Here is a 23,143-nt window from a genome sequence, read left to right on the forward strand (position 1 = left end):
AGGCAGCTCGCGTTCCTGATCCTGTTGAGGAAAGTCACAGAGCTGCAAGCACTATCGCTTCCCCTTTAAGATTACTTAAAATGATTGAGGATACTGTGGCAAAATTGCCTATCAATTGCATCCCCAATTCTAGGGCCGGGGCAGCCCCATACTCATCTTGAATTTGTTTCAACACATCCGGTAAATTGGCAAGTGTTGGTGTACTGTGTGCGGTTGTATAGAGTGTGGCAAATACCGTGCCTCATGGATTACAGTTATCTACTGTAGGGACCATCCCAAAAGGCAAACACATTGTTAATATTCTATGTTTATCCTGAGGTCCCGTATGGGGAAATACTGCCTCCAGCGCATTAATCTTTTGTGCTAACCAAAACGGAGTTTCCTCTTGTTTGGTGGGTACTTTACCCATGATTGAATGTACCGTCGCAGGATTTATACTTGGCGTTGCTGCATGCGGATGTGCCGGAGCAGGACGTGCTGGGTTTGTATTTAATGTTTGCATTATGAATTGTACTAATCGTCTAAATATCGCTGTTATTTCAGTATATAAGCGACGAAACTCAGCTACCGCTAAATTTGCAACTGCAGGATGTGGTGTATAGGTGGCCAATAAAGGCCAGGTAGGACCATCGTAACTTAGAGGACCTAACCTTACTGGTAAAATTGTGTAGGGTAGGGCACCATCAAGCCAATTGTTATGTTCTTGATAAAGGTAAAGGTATTTCTAAGGATGCGTATGCTCTTTATTATCCAGGCGCATTTGCAAGTGTGTAATGATGAAATGTATTTGTATTCCCATCAACTACTAGAAACATGACCCAAGAATAAAAAAGTTCTGTTCTATAAGCTGCATGGGCATCCACCACAAATGTGACTGGATCCCCCCACCCCTGGACCGTTAGGCCATTTGCTAATAAATGTGCAGTTAGAGGTTGTGGATCCGGCATTGTAGTGAGACTCTAAGTTCAGAGAAGGTACACCAAATAGGGTTTTTCCTTTTAAAGTTCAAGCTTGAACAACCTCCAGCTGCAAATAGGATAGCCTACGCAGCTGGGGTGGACATGCTCAGTACCATGGATGTCTCCGCATACGGTATTGAGGTGTCATTATATATTATGAGACAGAGATACTCCGGAGGACCCGAAAATTAGAGCCTCACCAAACGTTGGCGGCGCCATGTCGCATAGGCTCTCATTACTCTAATGAGACTACTGGATTTTGAGCAGCAGAATCACCCGGGGTGTGGGAGACTGAGTCCAACCCACTGCGGGTGACACCTGTCTCTCCAATCCGGGTTTTGCTCCGGCTTACTAGCAGTGCCTCACCCCTACCAAAGGATAGTGATGATTGGGCAGCCGAGCGCATGACATAGTGGGCTTCTCAGGGAAGTCGTGGTCACTCAGGTCTCGTCCGGTTCTCTCACTTACAATTCAGTCTCATATATAAATGACAAACAGAGGCAGTATATGTTTCAATAATGAGTTTAATAAAACAACTGCATCTTAGATAGCAAAGCGTGAGCTGCAATAACCAGGACGACACAACATGACAGTATTAAGATTGTGACGAGAAGAGTGAAGCATAAAAACAATGCTATCATAGTGTCACTATGATCAATGGACTATTTCCTATCTAGGTTATAATTGAGCACAGCATGTTAAGCTCTAATTCTGCCTTCTAGGTTCCCCTGGGAAGACATCAACCCCCATACCTGAGCAAAGGCCTGCGGTCAGCGTTAGCATCTGTAGCAAAGCATTCAGCAATCAGCATACAGTCGTGGTTCCCCGGCTGGAATCTCCCTCTAATGTGTAAGGGACAAGGAAGTGTTTATATAATAACACAGCTGATGTTCTGAGAAAACGTCCCTACGTAAGGATGTGTATGTTCTACGAATGTTGGAGACTAAACTTCTACCACGTTCACCGGCAATGTACCAAGCTGTAGCCTTGAATGAAGCACAGAGTGATCAAGAATGTCTTGTTTGAGAACAGAGTGCTGGGCTAGGCAAAAACAGTTAGATAGATGAAAATAAAACAAGACATAAAAATGGTTATTGTAATAATAATAATAAAACGAAGCTGAATAAAATATATCTAGGTTAAAGTGCACAGCGGCCTAGTGTGTTAAAATAACGTGCATGGAGCTATAACTAAAATGGCTACACAACACCATGATGTCTAATACATTTTACTCCGATGCAGCACCTACAGACCTTGAGTTAACGTTATAGATGTATTATATCACTTCACCGGAAATGGTAAGACCAACACACAGCAAGTCAGGTGAGTCCACCTCAACCTCCTTAGCTGGCCTACAACTGAGGATTTCAACCATACCGTTAGGCCCCCTGAAGGCCTGCCCGACGAGATTGCAGCCTTAGAAAAATTGACAAAGCCAGGGAGATACAAGGGCAACAGTGCCCAGGTTCGCTGGGAAAGGCAAATATCAGAGTCATTTATAAATTTGCACCACTCAGTTTACCAGTTTAGAACCTAAGCCTGCTACATTCCATGAGATTAGCTTGGTATGGGTATTCATAGGATTAGTTACTCTGCCAGCCGCTCTAAGTGATTGTGAATCAAAGACCACATTGGAAGTGCCGATGGATCTGGGCTATGATGCACTTCTCACCTCTTCAGGTGTGTTAACTCACCAAGATTACTGGTGCTGCTGCTCGCAGCTTGGACACCTTTACTTTTGAGTTCCTTGACCCGCACTAAGCGTGGGAGTGTCTGGGTCTCGTCCCTGTCAGCATCCATTTTAGGTCAAGCACCACCAGTTTTAGCTTTATCTTAGGTTTATGCTTTTACTTTCTCATGCTTATTCTGTCTTTTTTGTGTTATTTTAAGTCTTCCTTTCCAGTAGCTCCATCTGGGAGGTAAGCCTTCTATACAGGAGTGGAGCAGCTGGACTCCAATTTGCTTTTGGTTGGCCCTCATCTGTTTTCTCTACAGATACGAACGCCTAGCCACGCCCTTTCACAGGCGGGCTATTTCAACATGGGAGCTGCACAGATAGTGACAGGAGCCAGGACCCCTGTTTGTGTGAAGCCAGCCTGCCTTAAAACGCTACACTGCTGAGGAATTAATAGCCCTTGCCCCCACTGAGCAGACTGGCTGCCTTCACCCACTGGACATCTTTAGAGGTAATTCAGCATGTGATAAGTGCAGGTTTAGTATAATAAAATCTGGTACTCAAGTAACTGAGGGAGGGGAAGCCCACTCCATTGTCCATGTGTCCCAATATTTTGTTAATTAACGGCCGCTATCTCTTTCCAAGCACAAGGCAGAAATATGGGATTTCCTTAAAGACCTATGCTCACCCCTGACATTCTTTCGGCAGATTCCCTGGGAGGGGGTGGGGGGAGAGATATTGCGACGATTTACAAACAATTCCTCCCTTGTACTTTCACAGAGTTTAAAATTGAGGGCAGTGAGGCTCCCATTTTTACTCTAACCCTTAGAGGTAATTGTACTCTTACGGGCTTCCTTATTTACAGCCCTCCTGGCCCTGCTTTACAGTTTACTACCCCTTAGCAGATACTGTTCAATCATTTGCTCTGCAACGAATTTGTTTATCTTGAGTGACCTCGATCTTCACTTCAAAGACTCTACATGGCACAGTCCCTTGGCTTTAGTAGAGGACTTAGCAGTGTGCCATCTCTCCCAGCTGGTACTTAGCCCAACACATAGGTTGGGTCATACCTTAGATCCGATTTTACTAACTCAGCTGGGGTGAGTGTGCACCCCCACCCCAATACCTGTGGTATTGTCGGACCAGTTTGTCCTTTCTTTATCGATCAAGACATCCTTTCGGACGCCCCCCTTAAAGAACGCCAGTACAAAACACTTAAGTGGGCCAGGGTCACACCAGCCTCCTTTATGGGTGCCTTGAGGGCTTCTTCTCCTACTCTTAGCCATTGTGTTACTAAGTCTAACTCGCACCTAGAGAACTGGATTAGTGAGACCCTGGACAGCCTTGCTGCAGTCACCATGTGTAGGAAGCTGGCTCTGTATATACTATCTCAAAGTGAGAGATAGTGTGCACAGAGTCCACAGGACACACACAAGCCCATAAAACACAACCTCAGCGGCACAGGGCCGGCCAGGTGCAGTAGGCAAAGTAGGCGTCGGGTTTGCTATAGAAAACAATGGAGGGACCCAGGGGTCAGCCACCGACTGGGATAGGATGAGGGCTGCCTGCTGGTCACTCTTGCACTGGTAGGTGGCTCCTCTCGGTCCTGGGGGCTGCGGGTGCAGTGCTTGGTCCAGGCGTTGGGTTCCTTTGTTATCAGACAGTTGCGGTCAGGGGGAGCCTCTGGAACCTCTCTGCAGGCGTCGCTGTGGGAGTGCAAGGAGGTTGACTCAGGGTGTCCACGTCGTTGGAGTCGCCTGGGAGTTCTCTGTGCGGTGTTGGTTTCTCCAAACTCGAGCCAGGGGCGTCGGGTGCAGAGTGTGAAGTCTCACGCTTCCGGCGGGAAGTGAGAGTCTCTGTAAAGTTGCCAAAAAGTTGCAAAGTTGTTGCAGTTTCTGAACAGTGCCACTGTTCTCGGGAGTTTCTTGGTCCTTTAGGTGCAGGGCAGTCCTCCGAGTACTCAGAGGTCACTGGTCCCGTCGGATGCATCGTTGTTGCAGGTTCTTTGAGTCTGGAGACAGGCACGTAAGGCTGGGCCAAGTCAGTTGGTGTCTCAGCAGGACTTTCTTGTCAGCAGTCCTTCCTTCTTCAGGTTGCAGGAATCTGATTTCCTGGGCTCAGGGTCGCCCCTAAATACTCAATTATGGGGTGTGTTTAGGTCTGGGGGAAGTAGCCAATGGCTACTGCCCTTGAGGGTGGCTGCACCCTCTTTGTGCCCCCTCCGTGAGGGGCAAGGGGCACATCCCTATTCCTATTGGGGGAATCCTGAAAAACGCAAGATGGAGGATTTCTAAAGGCAGGGGTCACCTCAACTCAGGGCACCTTAGGGGCTGTCCTGACTGGCAGGTGACTCCTCCTTGTTTTTCTCATTATCTCCTCCAGCCTTGCTGCCAAAAGTGGGGGCAGTGGCCGGAGGAGCGGGCATCTCCACTAGCTGGGATGCCCTGGGACGCTGTAACAAAAGGGGTGAGCCTTTGAGGCTCACTGCCAGACACTGTAGGGTCATATTCCTTGGCTTGACTGGGTACTATAGGAGGTTGTGAAGGGTTATGGATGAATAGTGAAACCCCTCACAGAACTTACCTCCAAGAAAATGCCCAAGAAAATGAACTGGAACGTGGACTGTCAAAAGGCCTTTGACACCCTGAAGCAAGCAATGTGTACAGCACCAGTTTTGAAAGCTCCAGATTACTCTAAGCAGTTCATTGTGCAGACAGATGCCTCTGAACATGGGATAGGAACAGTCCTGTCCAAAACCAATGATGATGGCCTTGACCAGCCTGTTGCTTTTATTAGCAGGAGATTACTCCCCAGGGAGCAGTGTTGGAGTGCCATTGAGAGGGCGGCCTTTGCTGTGGTCTGGTCCCTGAAGAAGTTGAGACCATACCTTTTTGGTACTCACTTCATAGTTCAAACTGACCACAGACCTCTCAGATGGCTAATTCAAATGAAAGGAGAAACCCCTAAACTGTTGAGGTGGTCCATATCCTTAGAGGGAATGGACTTTTTAGTGGCACACAGACCTGGGACTGCCCATGTCAATGCTGATGGCCTTTCCAGGTTCTTCCACTTAGAAAATGAAGACTCTTGGGAAAGGTTAGTCTCATCCTCTTTCGCTTGGGGGGAAGGGGGTGTAAGGAAATGCCTCCTTGGCCGTATTCCCCCCTGACTTTTTGCCTTTGCTGATGACAAGTTTTGATTGAAAGTGTTCTGGGACCCAGCTAACCAGGCACCCAGCACCAGTGTTCTTTCCCAAAACTGTACCTTTGCTTCCACAACTGGCACAGCCCTGGCACTCAGATAAGTCACTTGTAACTGGTACCAAGGGCCCTGATGCCAGGGAAGGTCTCTAAGGGCTGCAGCATGTATTATGCCACCCTGGGGACCCCTCACTCAGCACATGCACACTGCCCCACAGCTTGTGTGTGCTGGTGGGGAGAAAATGACTAAGTCGACATGGCACTCCCCTCAGAGTGCCATGTCCACCTCACACTGCCTGTGGCATAGGTAAGTCACCCCTCTAGCAGGCCTTACAGCCCTAAGGCAGGGTGCACTATACCACAGGTGAGGGCATATGTGCATGAGCACTATGCCCCTACAGTGTCTAAGCCAAACCTTAGACATTGTAAGTGCAGGGTAGCCATAAAGAGTATATAGTCTGGGAGTTTGTCAAACCCGAACTCCACAGTTCCATAATGGCTACACTGAAATCTGGGAAGTTTGGTATCAAACATCTCAGCACAATAAATGCACACTGATGCCAGTGTGTGATTTATTGTAAAATACAACCAGAGGGCATCTTAGAGATGCCCCCTGAATACCAGTCCGACTCCTAATGCTAGGCTGACCAGTTTCTTCCAGCCTGCCACTACCAGACGAGTTTCTGGCCACATGGGGTGAGTGCCTTTGTCACTCTGTGGCCAGGAACAAAGCCTGTACTGGGTGGAGGTGCTTCTCACCTCCCCCTGCAGGAACTGTAACACCTGGCGGTGAGCCTCTAAGGCTCACCCCCTTTGTTACAGTGCCACAGGGCATCCCAGCTAGTGGAGATGCCTGCCCCTCCGGCCACTGCTCCCACTTTTGGCGGCAAGGCTGAAGGAGATAATTAAGAAAATAAGGAGGAGTCACCCACCAGTCAGGGCAGCCCCTAAGGTGCCCTGGGCTGAGGTGACCCCTGCCTTTAGAAATCCTCCATCTTAGTTTTGGAGGATTCCCCCCAATAGGATTAGGGATGTGCCCCCCTCCCCTCAGGGAGGAGGCACAAAGAGGGTGTAGCCACCCTCCAGGACAGTGGCCACTGGCTACTGCCCTTCCAGACCTAAACACCCCCCTAAATTTAGTATTTAGGGGCACCCTAGAACCCAGGAAATCAGATTACTGCAACCTGAACTACAAAGAAGGACTGCTACCCTACAAGCCTGCAGAGACGATGGACGACAACTGCTTTGGCCCCAGCCCTACTGGCCTGTCTCCTGACTCGAAAACCTGCAACCTGCGACGTATCCAACAGAGACCAGTGACCTCTGAAGCCTCAGAGGACTGCCCTGAATCCCAGGACCAAGAAACTCCTGTGAGCAGCGGCTCTGCTCAACAACCTGCAACATTCTTGCAACTTTTCTACAACTTCTAAGACCTCACTCTTCCCGCAGGAAGCGTGAGACTTCACACTCTGCACCCAACGCCCCGGCAAGAGATCCAGAGAACCAAAAGCACAGTGAGGACTCCCCGGCGACTGCGACCCCGTGAGTAGCCCGAGATGACCCCCCTGGACTCCCACAGCGACGCCTGCAGACAGAATCCGGAGGCTCCCCCTGACCGCGACTGCCTGTAACAAGGGACCGGATGCCTGGACTAAGCACTGCACCCGCAGCCTCAAGGACCAGAAGGAACCGAACTTCAGTGCAGGAGTGACTCCCAGGCGACCCTCTGCCTAGCCCAGGTGGTGGCTGGCCCGAGAAGCCCACCTGTGCCCTGCCTGCACCGCTAGAGTGATCCCCAGGTCCCTCCATTGAAACCAATACAAAACCCGACACCTGCTTTGCACACTGCGCCCTGTGCCGCTGAGGGTGTGTTTTGTGTGCCAACTTGTTTCCCCCCCCCCCCCTCCTCAGTGCTCTACAAAACCCCCCTGGTCTGCTCCCCGAGGACACGGGTACTTACTTGCTGGCAGACTGGAACCGGAGCACCCCTGTTCTCATAGGCGCCTATGTGTTTTGGGCACCACTTTGACCTCTGCACCTGACCGGCCCTGAGCTGCTGGTGTGGTAACTTTGGGGTTGCCCTGAACAGGGGGCAGCCTATGCCCAGGAACTGAGACTTATAAGTGTCTTACTTACCTCACAATCTAACCAATACTTACCTCCCCCAGGAACAGCTGATTTTTGTACTATACTTTTAAAATAGCTTTTTGCCATTTTAACAAAAACTGTATATGTTATTGCTCTAATTCAAAGTTCCTAACTTACCTGTGTAGAGTACCTTGCATTTTATGTATTTCCTTGAAATCTTGAACTTGTGGTTCTAAAAATAAATTAAGAAAATATATTTTTCTATATATAAACTATTGGCCTGGAGTAAGTCTTTGAGTGTGTGTTCCTCATTTATTGCCTGTGTGTGTATAATACATGCTTAACACTACCCTCAGATAAGCCTACTGCTCGACCACACTACCACAAAACAGAGCATTAGAATTATCTAATTTTGCTACTATCTTACCTCTAAGGGGAACCCCTGGAATCTGTGCACATTATCGCTTACTTTGAGATAGTATATACAGAGCAAACTTCCTACCGGTACTGAATGTTTTTAGTGAGGAAAAAGGCCTTAAAAAGATCAAGGTCAGTGGTTCAAGATCCTGTCAGCAGGAGACAGAAAAAATAACCAAAATATTCAGGGCATGATGGGGCACTCGCCTAAAAGGTGCAGTGCCCATTGTCATCCTAGCATAGCTGCAGGGTATAGAGTTGCATTGCATTGTCCTTCCCCTTCATTCACTTTAAGAGAAAATCAAAATCTTTTGTGAAGGATGCTTTCAAAATTTCACTTTTCTTCCTCTCTAGCGCCTTTTCAAGTTTTATGTACTTTTCCTTGCTTTTATTTTTGTAATTCTTTATTGAAAAAAAAGATACCACGGTACCAGAAAAGGGGGTACAGATACATTGTCAGCTGAAGTATACAGTTATCGTTTGGATGATAGAAAAGATATGAACAGCAACTGATTAAGGGCCTGATTACGATTCCGGCGGGCGGCGGAGGCCGCCCACCAGAATTCCGCCCGCCAGAATTCCGCCCTCCATAATACCGCTCCGCGGTCAGAAGACCGCGGAGGGTATTATGAGTTTTTCCCTGGGCTGGCGGGCGGTCTCCAAAAGACCGCCCGCCAGCCCAGGGAAAAACTCCCTTCCCACGAGGATGCCGGCTCGTAATAGAGCCGGCGGAGTGGGAAGGTGCGACGGGTGCTGTTGCACCCGTCGCGTATTTCACTGTCTGCAAGGCAGACAGTGAAATACATTTTGGGGCCCTCTTACGGGGGCCCCTGCAGTGCCCATGCCGTTGGCATGGGCACTGCAGGGGCCCCCATGGGCCCCGCGACTCCCCCTCCCGCCATCCGGTTCCCGGCGGGAGAACCGCCAGGAACTGGATGGCGGGAGGGGGAGTCGGAATCCCCAAGCCGGCGCAGCAAGCTGCGCCTGCTTGGAGGATTCCTTGGGGGCAGCGGGAAACCGGCGGGAGACCGCCGGTTTCCCTTCTCTGACCGCGGCTAAGCGGCCGCGGTCAGAATGCCCCGCGGGGCACCGCCGGCCTGTCGGCGGTGCCACCGCGTCCCGCGGCCCTGGCGGAAGTAATCCGCCAGGGTCGTAATGACCACCTAAGACTGATGCATGGGGGGGGGGGGGGTAATGGGCGAGGGAGAGAACGAGATGGGGGCGGGGGGGGTTAGTAGCCACAAGCAGTTTCAGAGAATCGGATTGAGGAAGTGACCCATCTCCCCATGTATTGAATCATCTGGAGGCGATCAGATCCCAGGGCATTTTAGTATCCTGGTGCGCATACTTATTATCCCCCTTATTATGTCTAAATGTCACATCCACTGACTGGTGGTAAACAGAATGAGATAGCTACTTTCTTGGAAAAGAGGGAGACCATATTCCTCCCGTAAGTTCTCAAACGGTTTCAGCACTCAGTCATCGATAATCTGGGCTAGACTTACAATGCCTGCATCTTTCCAGCATGGCCAGTCAAGGGGGGGTACCTCCCACACGTAGGCTGTCATTGCCCCATAGTGGGGCCTGTCCATGCAGAAATGGGTGTATCCCAAGGAGGTGGTGGGCCCTGGTCCAGGCTGTAGGCATCGTAGTTAAAATTGGATTGGCTGGACCAGGCCAGGGAAGACCAGATCTGTAGAGGCCGTTTAGGCCACCTTGGTGGGAGAGCAGTTGTTTTTCTGTGGCTACCCACTGTGGCAGATCCGGTAGTCCGGGGATCATGAATGCCAGTTGAGAAAAATGGAGGGCGAGTGCATAGTACTCCACCGAAGGGAGCCCCAGACCACCATAAGTGCTTCGTGCTATAAGCTTTGCGGACGCTAGACGGGAGCATGTGGAGCCCCATACAAAGGCCCCGACTGCTACCTCTATCTATCTCATAGACCGGAGGAGTACTTGGAGGGGTATCATACCCAACACATATGTAAAGCATGGTAAGGTGACCATTCTCACCGCCTGTACTCTATCCCACATCGAGAGGCCCAGGTGGCACTTATCAAAGTCCAGGTTCATACGAGCTATAAGTGGGTCTAGATTATCTACAATCCGTTCTAGTCCTCGATTAACATGTATTCCCAGGTATTTCAGGGGGTGCGGGGTCCACTGAAATGGATAACCATGTATCGCTGTACGTGTTATTAACGAGAGAGGCAGCGCTTCACTCTTATCCCAGTTTACCCGGTATCCTGATATCTCTGCAAAACCCTCAATAATCTCGAGCAAGGCCGGTAGGGGGCGATCTTGGTCCGTTTGGGTGAGTAAGACATCATCGGCATATAATAGATCTGAGAGACTCCCTCTGCCAGGGGTGTACCTGTCATTAGTGCAGACTGGTAAATCTTTGCCGCAAGTGGCTCCATAGCCAGCAGGAATAGAAGCAGCAAAAGGGGACAGCGCTGCCTCGTCCCTCTGCAGATTGGAAAAGAGTCAGAAATAAAGCCCCAGCAGTTGGCTTGAGCCGTGGGACAGTCCTAAAGCAATTGGACTTTGGCAAAGAATTGGTCACCAAGTCCAAATTTCTTCAGTGTCTCAAATAGATAGTCCTGTTCTATGCGGTTGAATGCTTTTTCGGCATCCAGAGACAGGGCCAGAGCTTTGTCCGGTACATGTCGGGCTTCCCATAGGGCATGGGATAGGGTACGTAAATGGTTTCTGGAGGTGTGACCCGGCCCGAATCCCACTTGGGTGTGGTGGACTAAAAATAGGATTACCTTGCACAGACGGGCTGCTAGGACACTGGCCAGGATCTTAATCTCGCCGTTCAAGAGAGAAATAGGCTGGTAACTGCCACAGTGCAGGGGGTTCCTTCCTGTTTTTTGTATAACTGCTATTGTTGCCCTATTGGATATCACACCCAATGAGCCCACGTTACATGCTTCTGTTAGGGCCTCATGCACTGCACCAACCGCCTCCTCTCCAGCCCATTTGTAAAATTCAGCAGGGAACCCATCGTCTCCTGGTGATTTATGGTATGGGAGGTTAGACATGGCTTGCGTTTTTTCAAGCTTGCTTATCTCTCCATTTAAGAGGTCTTGGCTCTCAACCAAAAGGCGGAGAAGGTTGACACTGTTTAAGAAGGCCTCTATTTGGGCTAGTTGTTGTCTCCGGAGTATAAAGGCGTTGACAGAAAGCCTCAAACTTGTTAACAATGTCCTGTGGGCAAGTCAGTATCTCCCCACTGGAGGATTCTATAGCCTGGATTGCTTGTGCAGCTGTTCTCTGACGGAGTTTTGCCACTAGGATTCCACCAGCTCTCTCGCCATGTTCATAGTGCAGCCATTGAAGGCGTAGTAATGCATATTCAGCCTGCAATGTGTAGAGCTCATTAAGGGTTATGCAGGCACACTCTAGGTACCTGGGCATTTGCAGAGTTGGGTATGTAGTGAATTGTTGTGTGAGATGCCTTATGTTGTCTTCGAAGATCTTCTGTCGAGCTTTTCTGTCTCTGTTGGCTAGTGCCGCATCATGCATCATTAGCCCACGGATGGTCACCTTAGCCACTGCCCACACCACCCTCTGAGAGGAGATGGTGCCTGTGTTTTCACGCAAATAAGTGGAAACATGGGTCTGTAGTTGCATTTTGCCCTGGGGTAGAGGGGAGAAACAGTAGCGGTGTACAGTAATGTGCCAGGGTTTGCGGCCCGCAGAGGGGAGACCCATGTTGATAGCCATGAGGACAGTGGAATAGTCTGAAATGCCAGATTCTAAGATTCAGGTAGTCTGGATCTGGGCCACTACACTGTGCGACACCAGGAAATAATCCAAGCGTGATTGGGTGCCATGTACCAATGACAGGAAGGTGCATTCTTTGTCAGTAGGGTGTGTTAATCTCCAATGGTGCACCAGCCCCTGATCGGTCAGTACATCAGTCAGAATTGCTCTGTCATGGTTGTTGCCTACTTCTAAGGGGCCCCGTTCTGTCCAACACTGAGTCTCTGGCCAGGTTCCAGTCACCCCCAATCACGTTACGTGTTGCCCCTATTTCAGTCAGTAGACGGTTAATTCGTAAGAAGAACTGCGTTTGGAGCCGACTGGTGCGTACACAGAGCCAACATATCGAGGCGTCTCCCAATTTGAGTTTGGCAAACACATACCGCCCCTCTAGATCTAACCATGTTTTTGTGACAGTCACGGGCAGCGACTTCCTAAGCAGGATTGCCACTCTGCACTTCCTGGAAACTCCAGTCCCTGTCATCTGTTTCAACGAGCAACAGCTATAGAGTGCCTTCCCCACCCAATCTCGATGTAGTTTACTCAATTCAGCATCGTCAAGGTGCGTCTCCTGCAGTAGGGCTATATCCGCCCGTTTGGATTGGCGATATGAGAACACTTTTTTACGCAGTGTGTCAGACCACTGACATTGCAGGTTATGATCTGGAGTGGGTGGTTCGTAGATGTATCTAGCCGAGCCTTCCTATGGCGTGGGCGGGGGTAGGAGAAAAGATATTGGAGGGACCAGGGGCGCAGAAGGAGAAGGGTGTTGGGTGTGATATAGTAGGGATGAACGACGTAGGAAAGCGAAGGAGTGGTCGTCGGGTGTCAGGTGCTCACTAGCGCCGATGCAAGGGTGCCGAGGAGAGTGTATGTAGTTAGTATGGATGGGGGGGTACAGAATAGGGAGGGAAATAGGAAGAGGAAAGGAAAGAAAAGAAGGGCGGGTTGAGCGATAGGGGGAAACTAAAAAGAAAAAGCGAGAGAGTGACATGGAAGGGAGAGAACAAGAAGCAGACTATTTCAGCCAGAGAGAGGTAGAAAAGAAAAGGAAAAAGAAAAAAGTGACACTGAGCTAGAGACGAGAGTGGTGCTTCAGTCGTCTGGATCTTCGGACTGCGGGTCTAGACCTGTGTTGCCCACAGGCTCCTCAGCCGGATGGCCCCGGTCGGGGACGGAGAGCGCACAGCAATCGGTAAAATGCTGGGTATTGGGGAGAGCCAATAAGAACCTTTCCCAACAGGATTGGAGGGAGATAGGGAGGACTATCGATTGGGGAAGAAGCGGATCACCAGTTGGGTAGGGGCAGGGGGAGAGATGCGATCTCTACATGTGGTGGGAAAACCCTATAATGGTTATAGGCAGCTGCAGTACTAAGTGGGCAATATAGGAGTAGTACTGTGATGGTGAGGATGGGCTCAGGCATCCAGGGCCGGATATTGCCCTGGAGTTTTGTGTTTCAGGACGTTGCGAGTGCCACTGTACAAGCAACTTAGAGTCACTGCTCTGCTTCCCATTACTTCTATGTGTTGCAGTATCCTGTTCATTGTGCTCATTTCCGTTGTTACACCAGTAAGTATCAGATAGACCAATTGGGCAGTATGACATGGGCCAGTGGAAGGGAGGAGGACGTCTGGGGACCAAGAGACCAGGAGGGAGGGGTGCAGGGGAGGGACATCTCTATAGGTCATAAGGTAGAATAACATTAAGCATAGTACATGAACAAGAGGTCGAAAGAACTGTAGCATGAATGCGGTTTAACTAATGCGTATCGTTGAACCAACAGCACATCATAACTTTTAACTTTCAACTAAGTGTTCAAAGTTCTTTTAGTACTCTTCTGTTTGTCCATGCAGTTATGGAGAGCAAGATCTTCAAGTAGGTCTCTTGACCTTTTGGTGTCACGTTAATGAGTTGTGATTTCAGGGAGAGTCCATAGTAGGTTTTAGGGGACAGCGGGACTTGTATCTGTCTTGTAGTTGGGTATGGAACGCCACTGCCTGCAACACTTGTCCTCTATCATCATGCGTCCGTGCAAGCCTCTCCATATCTCTGCCTCTGAAATGTGGGTTTGTGTCTTGCCCTCATTGGGTGTTGGGGTGGGCGGTGCACTCTGAGCATCGATAGACAGGTCCTCCCGCCTGGTTGGCAATAGTGCATCCATTTTCTCCATGGACTGTGGTAGTAAAGTATCTAGGAAAAACCGTAGGTCTTCCAGGCCATAAAAGTCTTGGAACCACCGTTCTTAGTGATCCACATCCTTGCCGGGTCAAATAGACCATATTTCACATTTAGTTGATGCGTCCAGGGTCTGAGGGACAAGAAGGCTTTCAGACGGTCATTGGTCTCTTTTGAAAAATCTGCTGTTATGTGGAGTTCAAACCCTTCAGTTGGAATGGACCGTGCGATCGAGTCGCCTTGAGGAGTTGGCGTGCCTGCCCGTGGCCTTAGATGCAGGCAATTATCGGTCGTGGTCGTAGGACGCCGTCTTTTCGTTATGGGCCTAATCGATGCGCTCTTTGGAACTCCAGCGGTGGATCGAAGGTTTTATTGGTTAATATAGGTAGCACTTTACGCAGAAAGGCTTGAATGTCTGTTCCTTCGAGTTGTTTCGGGAATCCAAGAAAGCGAACATTGTCTCTGCGACTCCTATATTCTAAGTCTACCAACTTGCTACGTAGGGATAGCAGTTCCTGGTCTCTGTCTTGTCCGGTGTTAAGGTCGTTCTCCATATGCGTTACACATTGCTCTAATCCCGTTACGTGAGACTGGAAGTTCGCCTTGTTTAGGCGCATGGACTTAGTCTCTGTTTTCAGCGAGGAGATGGCAGAATCCATTCCCTCGATTTGTCGGCCCACGGCCGGGAACTCTTGAAGTATGCGTTCCATGGTAGTTTCCTGTTCCGGCCTGGCCATGGTATGGGGTAGGACTGTCAGTGGTGGCCCCACGGTTGTGGTCGTGGGTCGTGAATGCTGCAGGGCTTCTGAAAAGAGGAGTTGTCTTTCCAGCTGACTTGCCTGTCAGTTTGCCACTGGGCATTTCCAGGACCGGACCGCAGGTTAAATCACCGGCTGTGTTCCGCTAAAAGTGTCTCGTAGCTTATCAGTGGGGAAAAAAGTAGTTGAAAGTAGTAGTGAGGGCTAATGGTTGATGTTTAAGCCCCTTGCTCAGCTCCTGATCTTCATGAACATAAGGCCCTCACACCCCAACTCCGCTGTAGCCTGTGTGAGTCAGCCTGACGGGTTATGGCAAGCGTTCAATGGAGTCCGGTGCCACTGCTCTTAGGCTATTAGGCAGTGAAGAGCCCGCTGGGCTGTTAAAACCGTCCCGACCTCCGTGTCCCCCCAAGGAGGGGGTAGATGGCCTGGATTACTGATGGGATGTCACCATCCACCCTGCCCTCCCAGATTCCGAGGGGGAGGGAAGGTCCCACTAGTATGCCTTCCCGCTATTCAGGGCACAGCGTCGGTGCTGTGTGCAAGCAGTTAGCAGCCTTCTCGGTCCCCTTTGGTCGGTAAGAAGACGGTGATGTGCGCAATGACGTGGGGTCCCTCAGGACATTGCAGGTAGGTATTAGGGTTATGGAGACCCTAGATCGATGCTGGAATGTTGGCAACATGGGGAATCACCCCCCTCATGCGTTTGTTGCCACTGTACAGGGCCGCTAATGTTCCGATATCGTCCAGCTGTATAACTGGTCAGAGGGCCCCACACGAGGGAGGGGAGGGTGGTCGGGAGGATTCCCGTGTCGTATGTGAAGGTTGGGGGTCCCCTCTTGCTCACCACTTCTGTTGCTGCTACTGCTTGGGTGTGGGGGTCAGTGTCTCCGCCTTGAACTCGCAGCCATTGTTCCCGGCTTGCCAAGGAAGCCCTCCAATGGTACGCGAGATTGCGGCTTCTTTCATCGGGGCAGGCCTCTCTTGTCACCCCGCGTTAGAGCCGCTCCTGCAAGGCTGGTCGCTGCAGGTGTACTCCCCACCCAGCTCCTCGGCTGGAGTGTGGTTTCATGTGATCCCCAGAGTACGTTTACGAGCGCTCAAGCACTGTGCACCTCCAGCTCCTGATCAGGGCCCACTGCCTCACAGAGCCCCAGAGTCAGGCAGCCATCTTCTTTCGCAGCCAGACCACACCCCTTTTTCCCTGCTTTTAAAGAAAATTAATGGAATTAGCAATTTAGCCTTTTAGGCTGCTAAATCATACATTTGTGTCACATATACTTCTTGGCCTTTCCGAAGTAAGGCAACGTTGTTATACAAAATGTGACTTTGGAAACAAGTACTTAGGGATCCATGCTCATGGGCTGGACTATTCAGTGCTTATGATCATCAATGGAGAGCCCCTGGAGGAGAACAGTGTAGATTACAGAACAGTCTAAGGAGAGCCAACATCGCATACATGGACAATACTGCCCTAGGAAAGCACAAGGACTGATGAGAAAACAGAACAGCACACACAGAAATATTACTGAACATGGAAATTAGAGGAGAGCACAGGACAGCATAGGGACCCAATATATGCATACATGGGCAGTGCTGTGGAAGGTGGGCACAAGTATCAGTGAAGACCACAAAGCAGTACAGGGAGAGCACAATACCCCACACAAATGTCTCCTTCATAAGCTACATGGGAAGTATTGGAGATCACAGCACATGACTACAATGTGAGTGGAGGAGGCAGCCTTTTCCAATCTCAGGATATGTAACTATTGTTGTTGTCTTGCACAGGGGCCACAATGAAATAGGCAGGACTCCTTACCAAAAGCCTTGGAGACATCTCCTGGACAGCAGCAACCACCATCCTAAGAGAGCGGGACAGAAAGGACACGGGTTAGACCGCTTCCAGGTGACTATTCTGAGGCTGTTGTAGCATGATCTGGAATACCATGGTAAAATGGGTGGCAATGACATGAGATCATAATACACAGCTGTATATGACGATCATGCAGGACAACCCTTCACCGACAAAGTCTACAACCAGCAATGCAATAGTTGGTCATGTAATTCTCCTCAGGGAGAACTCAGGATGCCTTGCAAGTGATATACTTGCACCTGTGCAAGAGTTTGGCAAATGTGGTTATTGCAAAGTGGCATTCCCTCCTTATGTTTCCCAACAGCTACCCCCCCCCCCCACTCCCCCTATACACACACTGTTTACCTAGTAGAAAAGTACACATGCACATACATACAGTGCAAAGACGAAATTTCCGAAAATCGCAATTTCGTCAGAGTTACAACCAGCCCTCCATCATCACATATTCATGGGACAGAGTACAGGGTGTTCAAGTTGATTATAATTGAGGATGGCAAGGGATGAAGTTTATGAAAGCTTATAACTTTTTCACACAATATTCGAGATTGTATTTGAACAGAAGTTAGCAGGAGAGACCAAATCTGGTAGTTATACAATGATATATATGTAACATTTGATTTTCTTGAGGTGTATTTAAAAATGCTGTGTGGGTTTCAACTTCAGGGAGAAAGAGAGGATTACACACATTTATTTCTCTCTCAAATACATTAATGCGGTTGCTCAATTGTAATCTTAGATTTGCATTATGGATATGTTTATTAAATTCATAAATATTGAATGTCTTTTTTGATGTGCAGACTAATATCTTTCTGAAAGGCATAATTGTCAGTGTTTTCACTGAAAATTAAGCCAAATTAAAATAAAAGAGATACATTAAAAAACTCAGGGGTAAACACCTTCTTACATTTTTTGAAGGGGGAGAACGGCAAGAAATGTGGCATATGGGCATCACTTGGCTAGAGGGGAATTTTGACATTTACTATAAAAAGTCAAGGTGCTTCAAAGTTCCAGAGTTTAGTGCTGCGTTAAGTAAGTTCAGAGAAAAAAAAAGAGAATCTTAACCACTAACCTGACAACTATTCTTTAGATTTATTGAAGATAAAGGTGTTGTTACTTAGTGCTGCTAAATTCACTAGTCAGGTTTGGCCACATAAACTCTTCCCACTTGTACTTATTCACATCTCTGAGTGCTTGGTTATCTTCATGATGTTCAACCATACTGAAGAGAGCTTCATGTAATCATACTGCATATACTAAGAAGCAAGCTCATCAATGATATGGCTAAGGTGAGTACATACTGGGCATTCTGTGGAGAGGATCAGGACAGCAGTGTGAGCGGCTTCTTTGCTAAAACAGATCCAAACACCATTACTAGCTAAGCAGGTCCAAAGCTATGAGGATCATCCTTATTTTGGTCTGCTTCCCTTAAGTTGGATGGGAATTTCAGAATGAGAGGAAAGGTGAGGATGTACGTGAAACAAAACTAGCCAATCAAAACAGAATACCCTTTGGAGTACTGTTTTGGGGGTAGAAATGTTATCTGAAGCTAATTCCTAGAGAAAAGAGGTCCATTTGGCGAGTATGGCAGTGATTGAACATGTCTGCTATCAGGTTATCACTTCAGATCCATGTGTTTACCAGTAAAGGAAGTTCTGATGAGCTTCCATGCTTTCATAATTTGTGGGTAAACTGCTGTAATTTGCAGAGCTGTCCTCAAGTGGTTCCTGAGACTTATTAGAACCACCTTGTTCGGATAATGCAAACGTCTTCCAATAGAGGGTAGCAATAGTAAAGTGAATGCACCTACTATAAGTGTCCAACAGCATCTGGTAGATTGGACTTGTTTCAGTATGTCTACCAATGGTGCTATCTGGTTGACTACCCCGCTACCCACAGGCAGAAATATGTATTCACTAATACATGATAAATCTAAACATTACAACCACAGCACTTAGTTCGAACAAACAGTAGTAAGCCGTAAGGTCATATGTGTTTCGGACCAATCCGTCTTGTGTTTCAAAATCTTCTTTTATTGCAAAATCTCAGTGCAATTCGTATTCAAATACAATTCTTCATTACAGTTGTTCATACTCAACAGCCAACACGTGTTTTGTCACCAAGTGACTTTATCTAGGCTGAAAGGTATAAAAATGAACACATGTACATGAACCTAGTTTACACGATATGCACCGGCCATATGTAATGTGACTACCAAGAAGAATGGTGGCATGCCTGCACCAAGTGCAATATAGAACATATTGTGAACCGATAGTGCGATGTGTGCACCTAGTGATTGTGTAGATATCCACCTTATGGAATACAACTTGCATAGAAGCAAGTAAAGATAGATAAATCAGAATGGAAAACACCCATAGTGTCGGCTTAAGAAAAGAAATCATAATTTCCACCAAACGTGTTGGCTGTCGAGTATAAACAACTGTAATAAAGAATTGTATTGGGGACTTTCCAATAGCTTGTAATCACTGGTTACTCAATTTGTTCTTATTTTATTTTTATCCACCAGTGGTAGTAGGACTTTGCTGTTTGTCCTGCAGTTTCTGCCAGCAGGGTGCTTGAACACACTGTTGTGAGCATCCGCTCCAACTTTATTTATAATGTTGCCCTCAGGCACAACTATCCTCTGTGTCTCCGCATTCAACAGTTCAGTGATATCACCACTACAATAGATGTGATTCAATAAGACTTTCAGATCTTTGGATGCTCTGATTTTGCCTGAACACTGAGCCATTTTTAAAGGCGTTTTAAAAGTCTCTTTTTTTTAAACCAATTAATTGATCTTTCAAAGCCCCACAGTGACCTGCTGTACCAGGCCCTAAAGGCCACAGAATTGGCACCTCTCATAGGCAGAGGTACTACATCACTTTTTCCCCAAATAGGTCAATCTTTCCAATTTAAGTTTATGGCAGCAGGGGATTACAAGACGTCTGTCTGGACTGCTGAGTGGTGATTTCAAGGCACTTTACTTTTCAAAACAATAGGTCCTAGTCAGACGCAAGGTATTTCACCTCCCATCTGGGTTTATAGGACTCCACTCTGTTTTTGGTAGTCCAGGGAACAAAGGAACTCATGGTCTTGCTGTCACATTCAACCGATAGGTCTCAAAGATAGTCAGAGTTTATTTATGGGTGAACAGTGTCAATATTCAGTTTTCCTGCCTGCCATATGATACTAATTAAACATGCTAGTGTTGTAATTTGGAGGTAGTTGCAGACGATTGAGGAGACTACCTAAACCAGCTTGAGTACAGTTCACATCTCCAGCCAGTGTGATGTGTCCTTGATGAACTTCTTGATATATATTTCGTCCACAGGGCTGAAAAATGATATGATCATCATGCATTGGTCATGGCATGGCACTCTGCTGATGTTTTTCTGAGGTGCAAAAATGGAATAGGTGATTTATCTACAAGGCTTGGTGAGACAGATTCTGTGGAGGTTCAGTACATAGAGTAGGGTTCTCAGTAACAGCATTTCAGCAGACCTGCAGCCCTTATTTAAATCTCTAGGTACGCTACCTTTAACTCCAGATGATGAAGATGGAATTTTCTGTGTTGGAAAGATGCCTCACAGGCAAAGCCGTCAAAATGGATAAGGATCTCAATACTGGCAACCACTCTCCAAAGATCAGGGGAAGGGCAAGGACTCCTTGAAATTCTTGCTAGATTGAGGCCCTAATTGAGTGGAGCAGTGCTTGCGGAACAAAGAGAATGTTTCCCACGTATGTACAGCTTGCTGTAGGAAATTAAGAAATGTTAGCACAACCTGTTCAAATAATTGGTTTCAAAGCCAGCTTGCAAGCTTATTGTGAACCTCAAACAGTGCCTAAAAAGTCGAATTTCTGACATCAAGTAAAACACATATAACCAGTTAAGCAACGGGGCTGCCACTGCGATCTGGGAGAGAGGAGAAGCTTGTTTCCTTTACTTCCCCTTTTAAAACAGGATAGAAGATATGTCAAAATTTGATTTTAAATAAGAAAATGCATTGGCTCAAATAATGATTTCATTTTGAAAAGAGAAACGACTCTTCAAAAGATTGTTTGAATATGCTGTACATGGGTGGCGATATTCCAAGTTCATGAACATCAATGAAGACCTAAGGACGGGTACACATTGCAGCAAATACCTTTAGATGTGAGAGACCCAAATAGGTCTCTTGGGAAAAGCCCTGTCTTACCGAGATGATGTGCCCCTGCAATCCATGGGCGGCGTCAGCGCACTCAATCACAGCACTCAGCTGAGGATATCCCACACCGGTCTTTGTACGTGTGGTGCACACAGAGCCTAGAATGGGGCAAAGGAAAGGTCATGGTGTGATCTGTGTAAAAGGAGAAAGTTTTCTTAGTGTCACACAATGGATATATCTTGATGTGGGGACTCTGGGACAAAGATAGCAGAGCAGGACATTTCTACTACAACTGTTTACAAAAGTATCATGAAGTAAGGTTCCTCATACCTGGGCCAATCCCCACTTTGATGATGTCAGCGCCTGCGAGCAGGAGTTCCTCCACCATTTCTCCTGTCACCACATTCCCAGCCTGGAAAAAAGCAAAGAGAGGTGGGGATCTTAAATGGCAGTCTGAGTGGCATGAGACAATGTAAAAACAACAATGGCAATGGTGACAATGTCACAATTATATGTTTGTGAGCTTGGGAAATGTGATACCAAATCACACAAGGCAGCCGAAGACAAGTGAACAGGTTAGAGGCTGACTGTTCATTTGGAAATGAGATATCCAACATACACTTCAAGGAAAGCAAAAGTCAGGGTAGGTCAGAGTGGCAGTGTGTGGAAGCTCAAGATAATAATGAACTGTTAAGACTGTATCATGTGATTGTGATGTCTGCTTAAAATTCCAATGCTTTAGACAAATTCATTTTTAGAACTGTGCTGGTAAGCAAAATTGCCACACTGCTGAGATCTGCTAAATATTGAAGTACAAAACTGGTATCCATTTCTGGATCACTTTTTACTAAGTTATTAAGAACTACAGAGGACCCTATCCTTGAGTATACCACTGAAGAATACAAAACCCACCCAGTAGCTAGTGCTAGGCATAAATGTGCCATCTCCATGCACCAACTTCAGAACATTTTCTGGATCTGCGGAAGATAAGAAGAGGACTAGGCTTGAAGTCTGTGGCCTGAGAGGACCAGGAAAGACTGGACCTGTTCCCTGTTGTACTTCCACCAAAGAAGTGGACTCCAAGGGTTGTAAGGCTACCTCGTGTTCAAGCTACAGGGAAAAACCAAAGCTACAAGAGGACTTTTCTTGGAACTTCCCAGCTGACCAGTAAACACTGCACCTGGACTGCACCCTGCTGGTGGCCTCTGCCTCACACCCTGTGAGTCTCCAAGTGCCTCCATAAGATCTGGGGGAGGGAAGCTTTAGAATTGTATTCCTGTGGTGAATTGTGACTTAATGCACTAGGTCGAAATGGTAAAATCTTTGACCAGTAAGAACCTAATTGGTGTATCAGACCCATGCGCCATCGCAGTCATCCACAAATTGTACCTATTGGCGTTTTGTGTTTTCTGGCCCAATTTCCACGTAAGCATTTTAAAAATTCATGTCTCCGGTTTTCATTATTGGATTTTTATCATTTTGTTCATTAAATTGTACTATATTTTTCTAATTCTGTATGGAATTTTTATTGTTTTGCATTTTGACTTTATTATTGTTTTCATGTTGCATAAATGCTTTACACATTACCCAAAGATAAACCTGTTTGCTCTATGAGTTGAGCTGAGGTTAATTTAGTGACTGTGGGTTCACCATGACAATGCCTGTGATTATTCCTTGAGTAGTCACCCACACCAAATAATAATCCAATTTCTTACTATCTCCAATTATTAGATTTCCTCTGGCATTCTTTGGACTGGTGGTGTTTCATGCATTGTGCTCTGTATCTGCATGTATGTGTTGAAGCTGTACTTGCAGTTTTCGGCCCTTTATTAATGCTCTGTGTTTCCAGCAACTGAATGTGCACATGTAAAAAATGTATGTTGCTCCTTACCTTTCCTCATGTTGTCTTGTTAGTTAGAATGTCCATCTGCTGGTGCGAGATTTGTGCCTTTTACATTTTGCATTATCTAGTTTTTAAGTGGCTTGATCAGTGGCCTTTCGTATGCATTTGGGCTAGGGATGGACACGCTAATCCTTTGAAATCACAAATACTTTTCTTTGCTATTTCCAACTGTTACT

General features: G+C 47.4%; 1 protein-coding gene across 1 annotated transcript in view; it reads right to left on the bottom strand.

The window, feature by feature from the left end:
* The window catches only part of GMPR2 (guanosine monophosphate reductase 2), a 163,569-nt gene that overhangs the window by 83,617 nt on the left and 56,809 nt on the right, over nt 1-23,143 (bottom strand). Inside the window, exons 7-9 of the mRNA XM_069238159.1 lie at nt 21,395-21,476; nt 21,116-21,222; nt 16,866-16,908 (exon numbers count right to left, since the gene is read on the bottom strand). Coding sequence (XP_069094260.1) covers nt 16,866-16,908; nt 21,116-21,222; nt 21,395-21,476 — 232 coding nt within the window. The remainder of the gene's footprint in view (nt 1-16,865; nt 16,909-21,115; nt 21,223-21,394; nt 21,477-23,143) is intronic.

This window comes from Pleurodeles waltl, chromosome 6 (genome assembly GCF_031143425.1).
Source record: "Pleurodeles waltl isolate 20211129_DDA chromosome 6, aPleWal1.hap1.20221129, whole genome shotgun sequence".
Lineage (NCBI taxonomy): Eukaryota > Metazoa > Chordata > Amphibia > Caudata > Salamandridae > Pleurodeles > Pleurodeles waltl.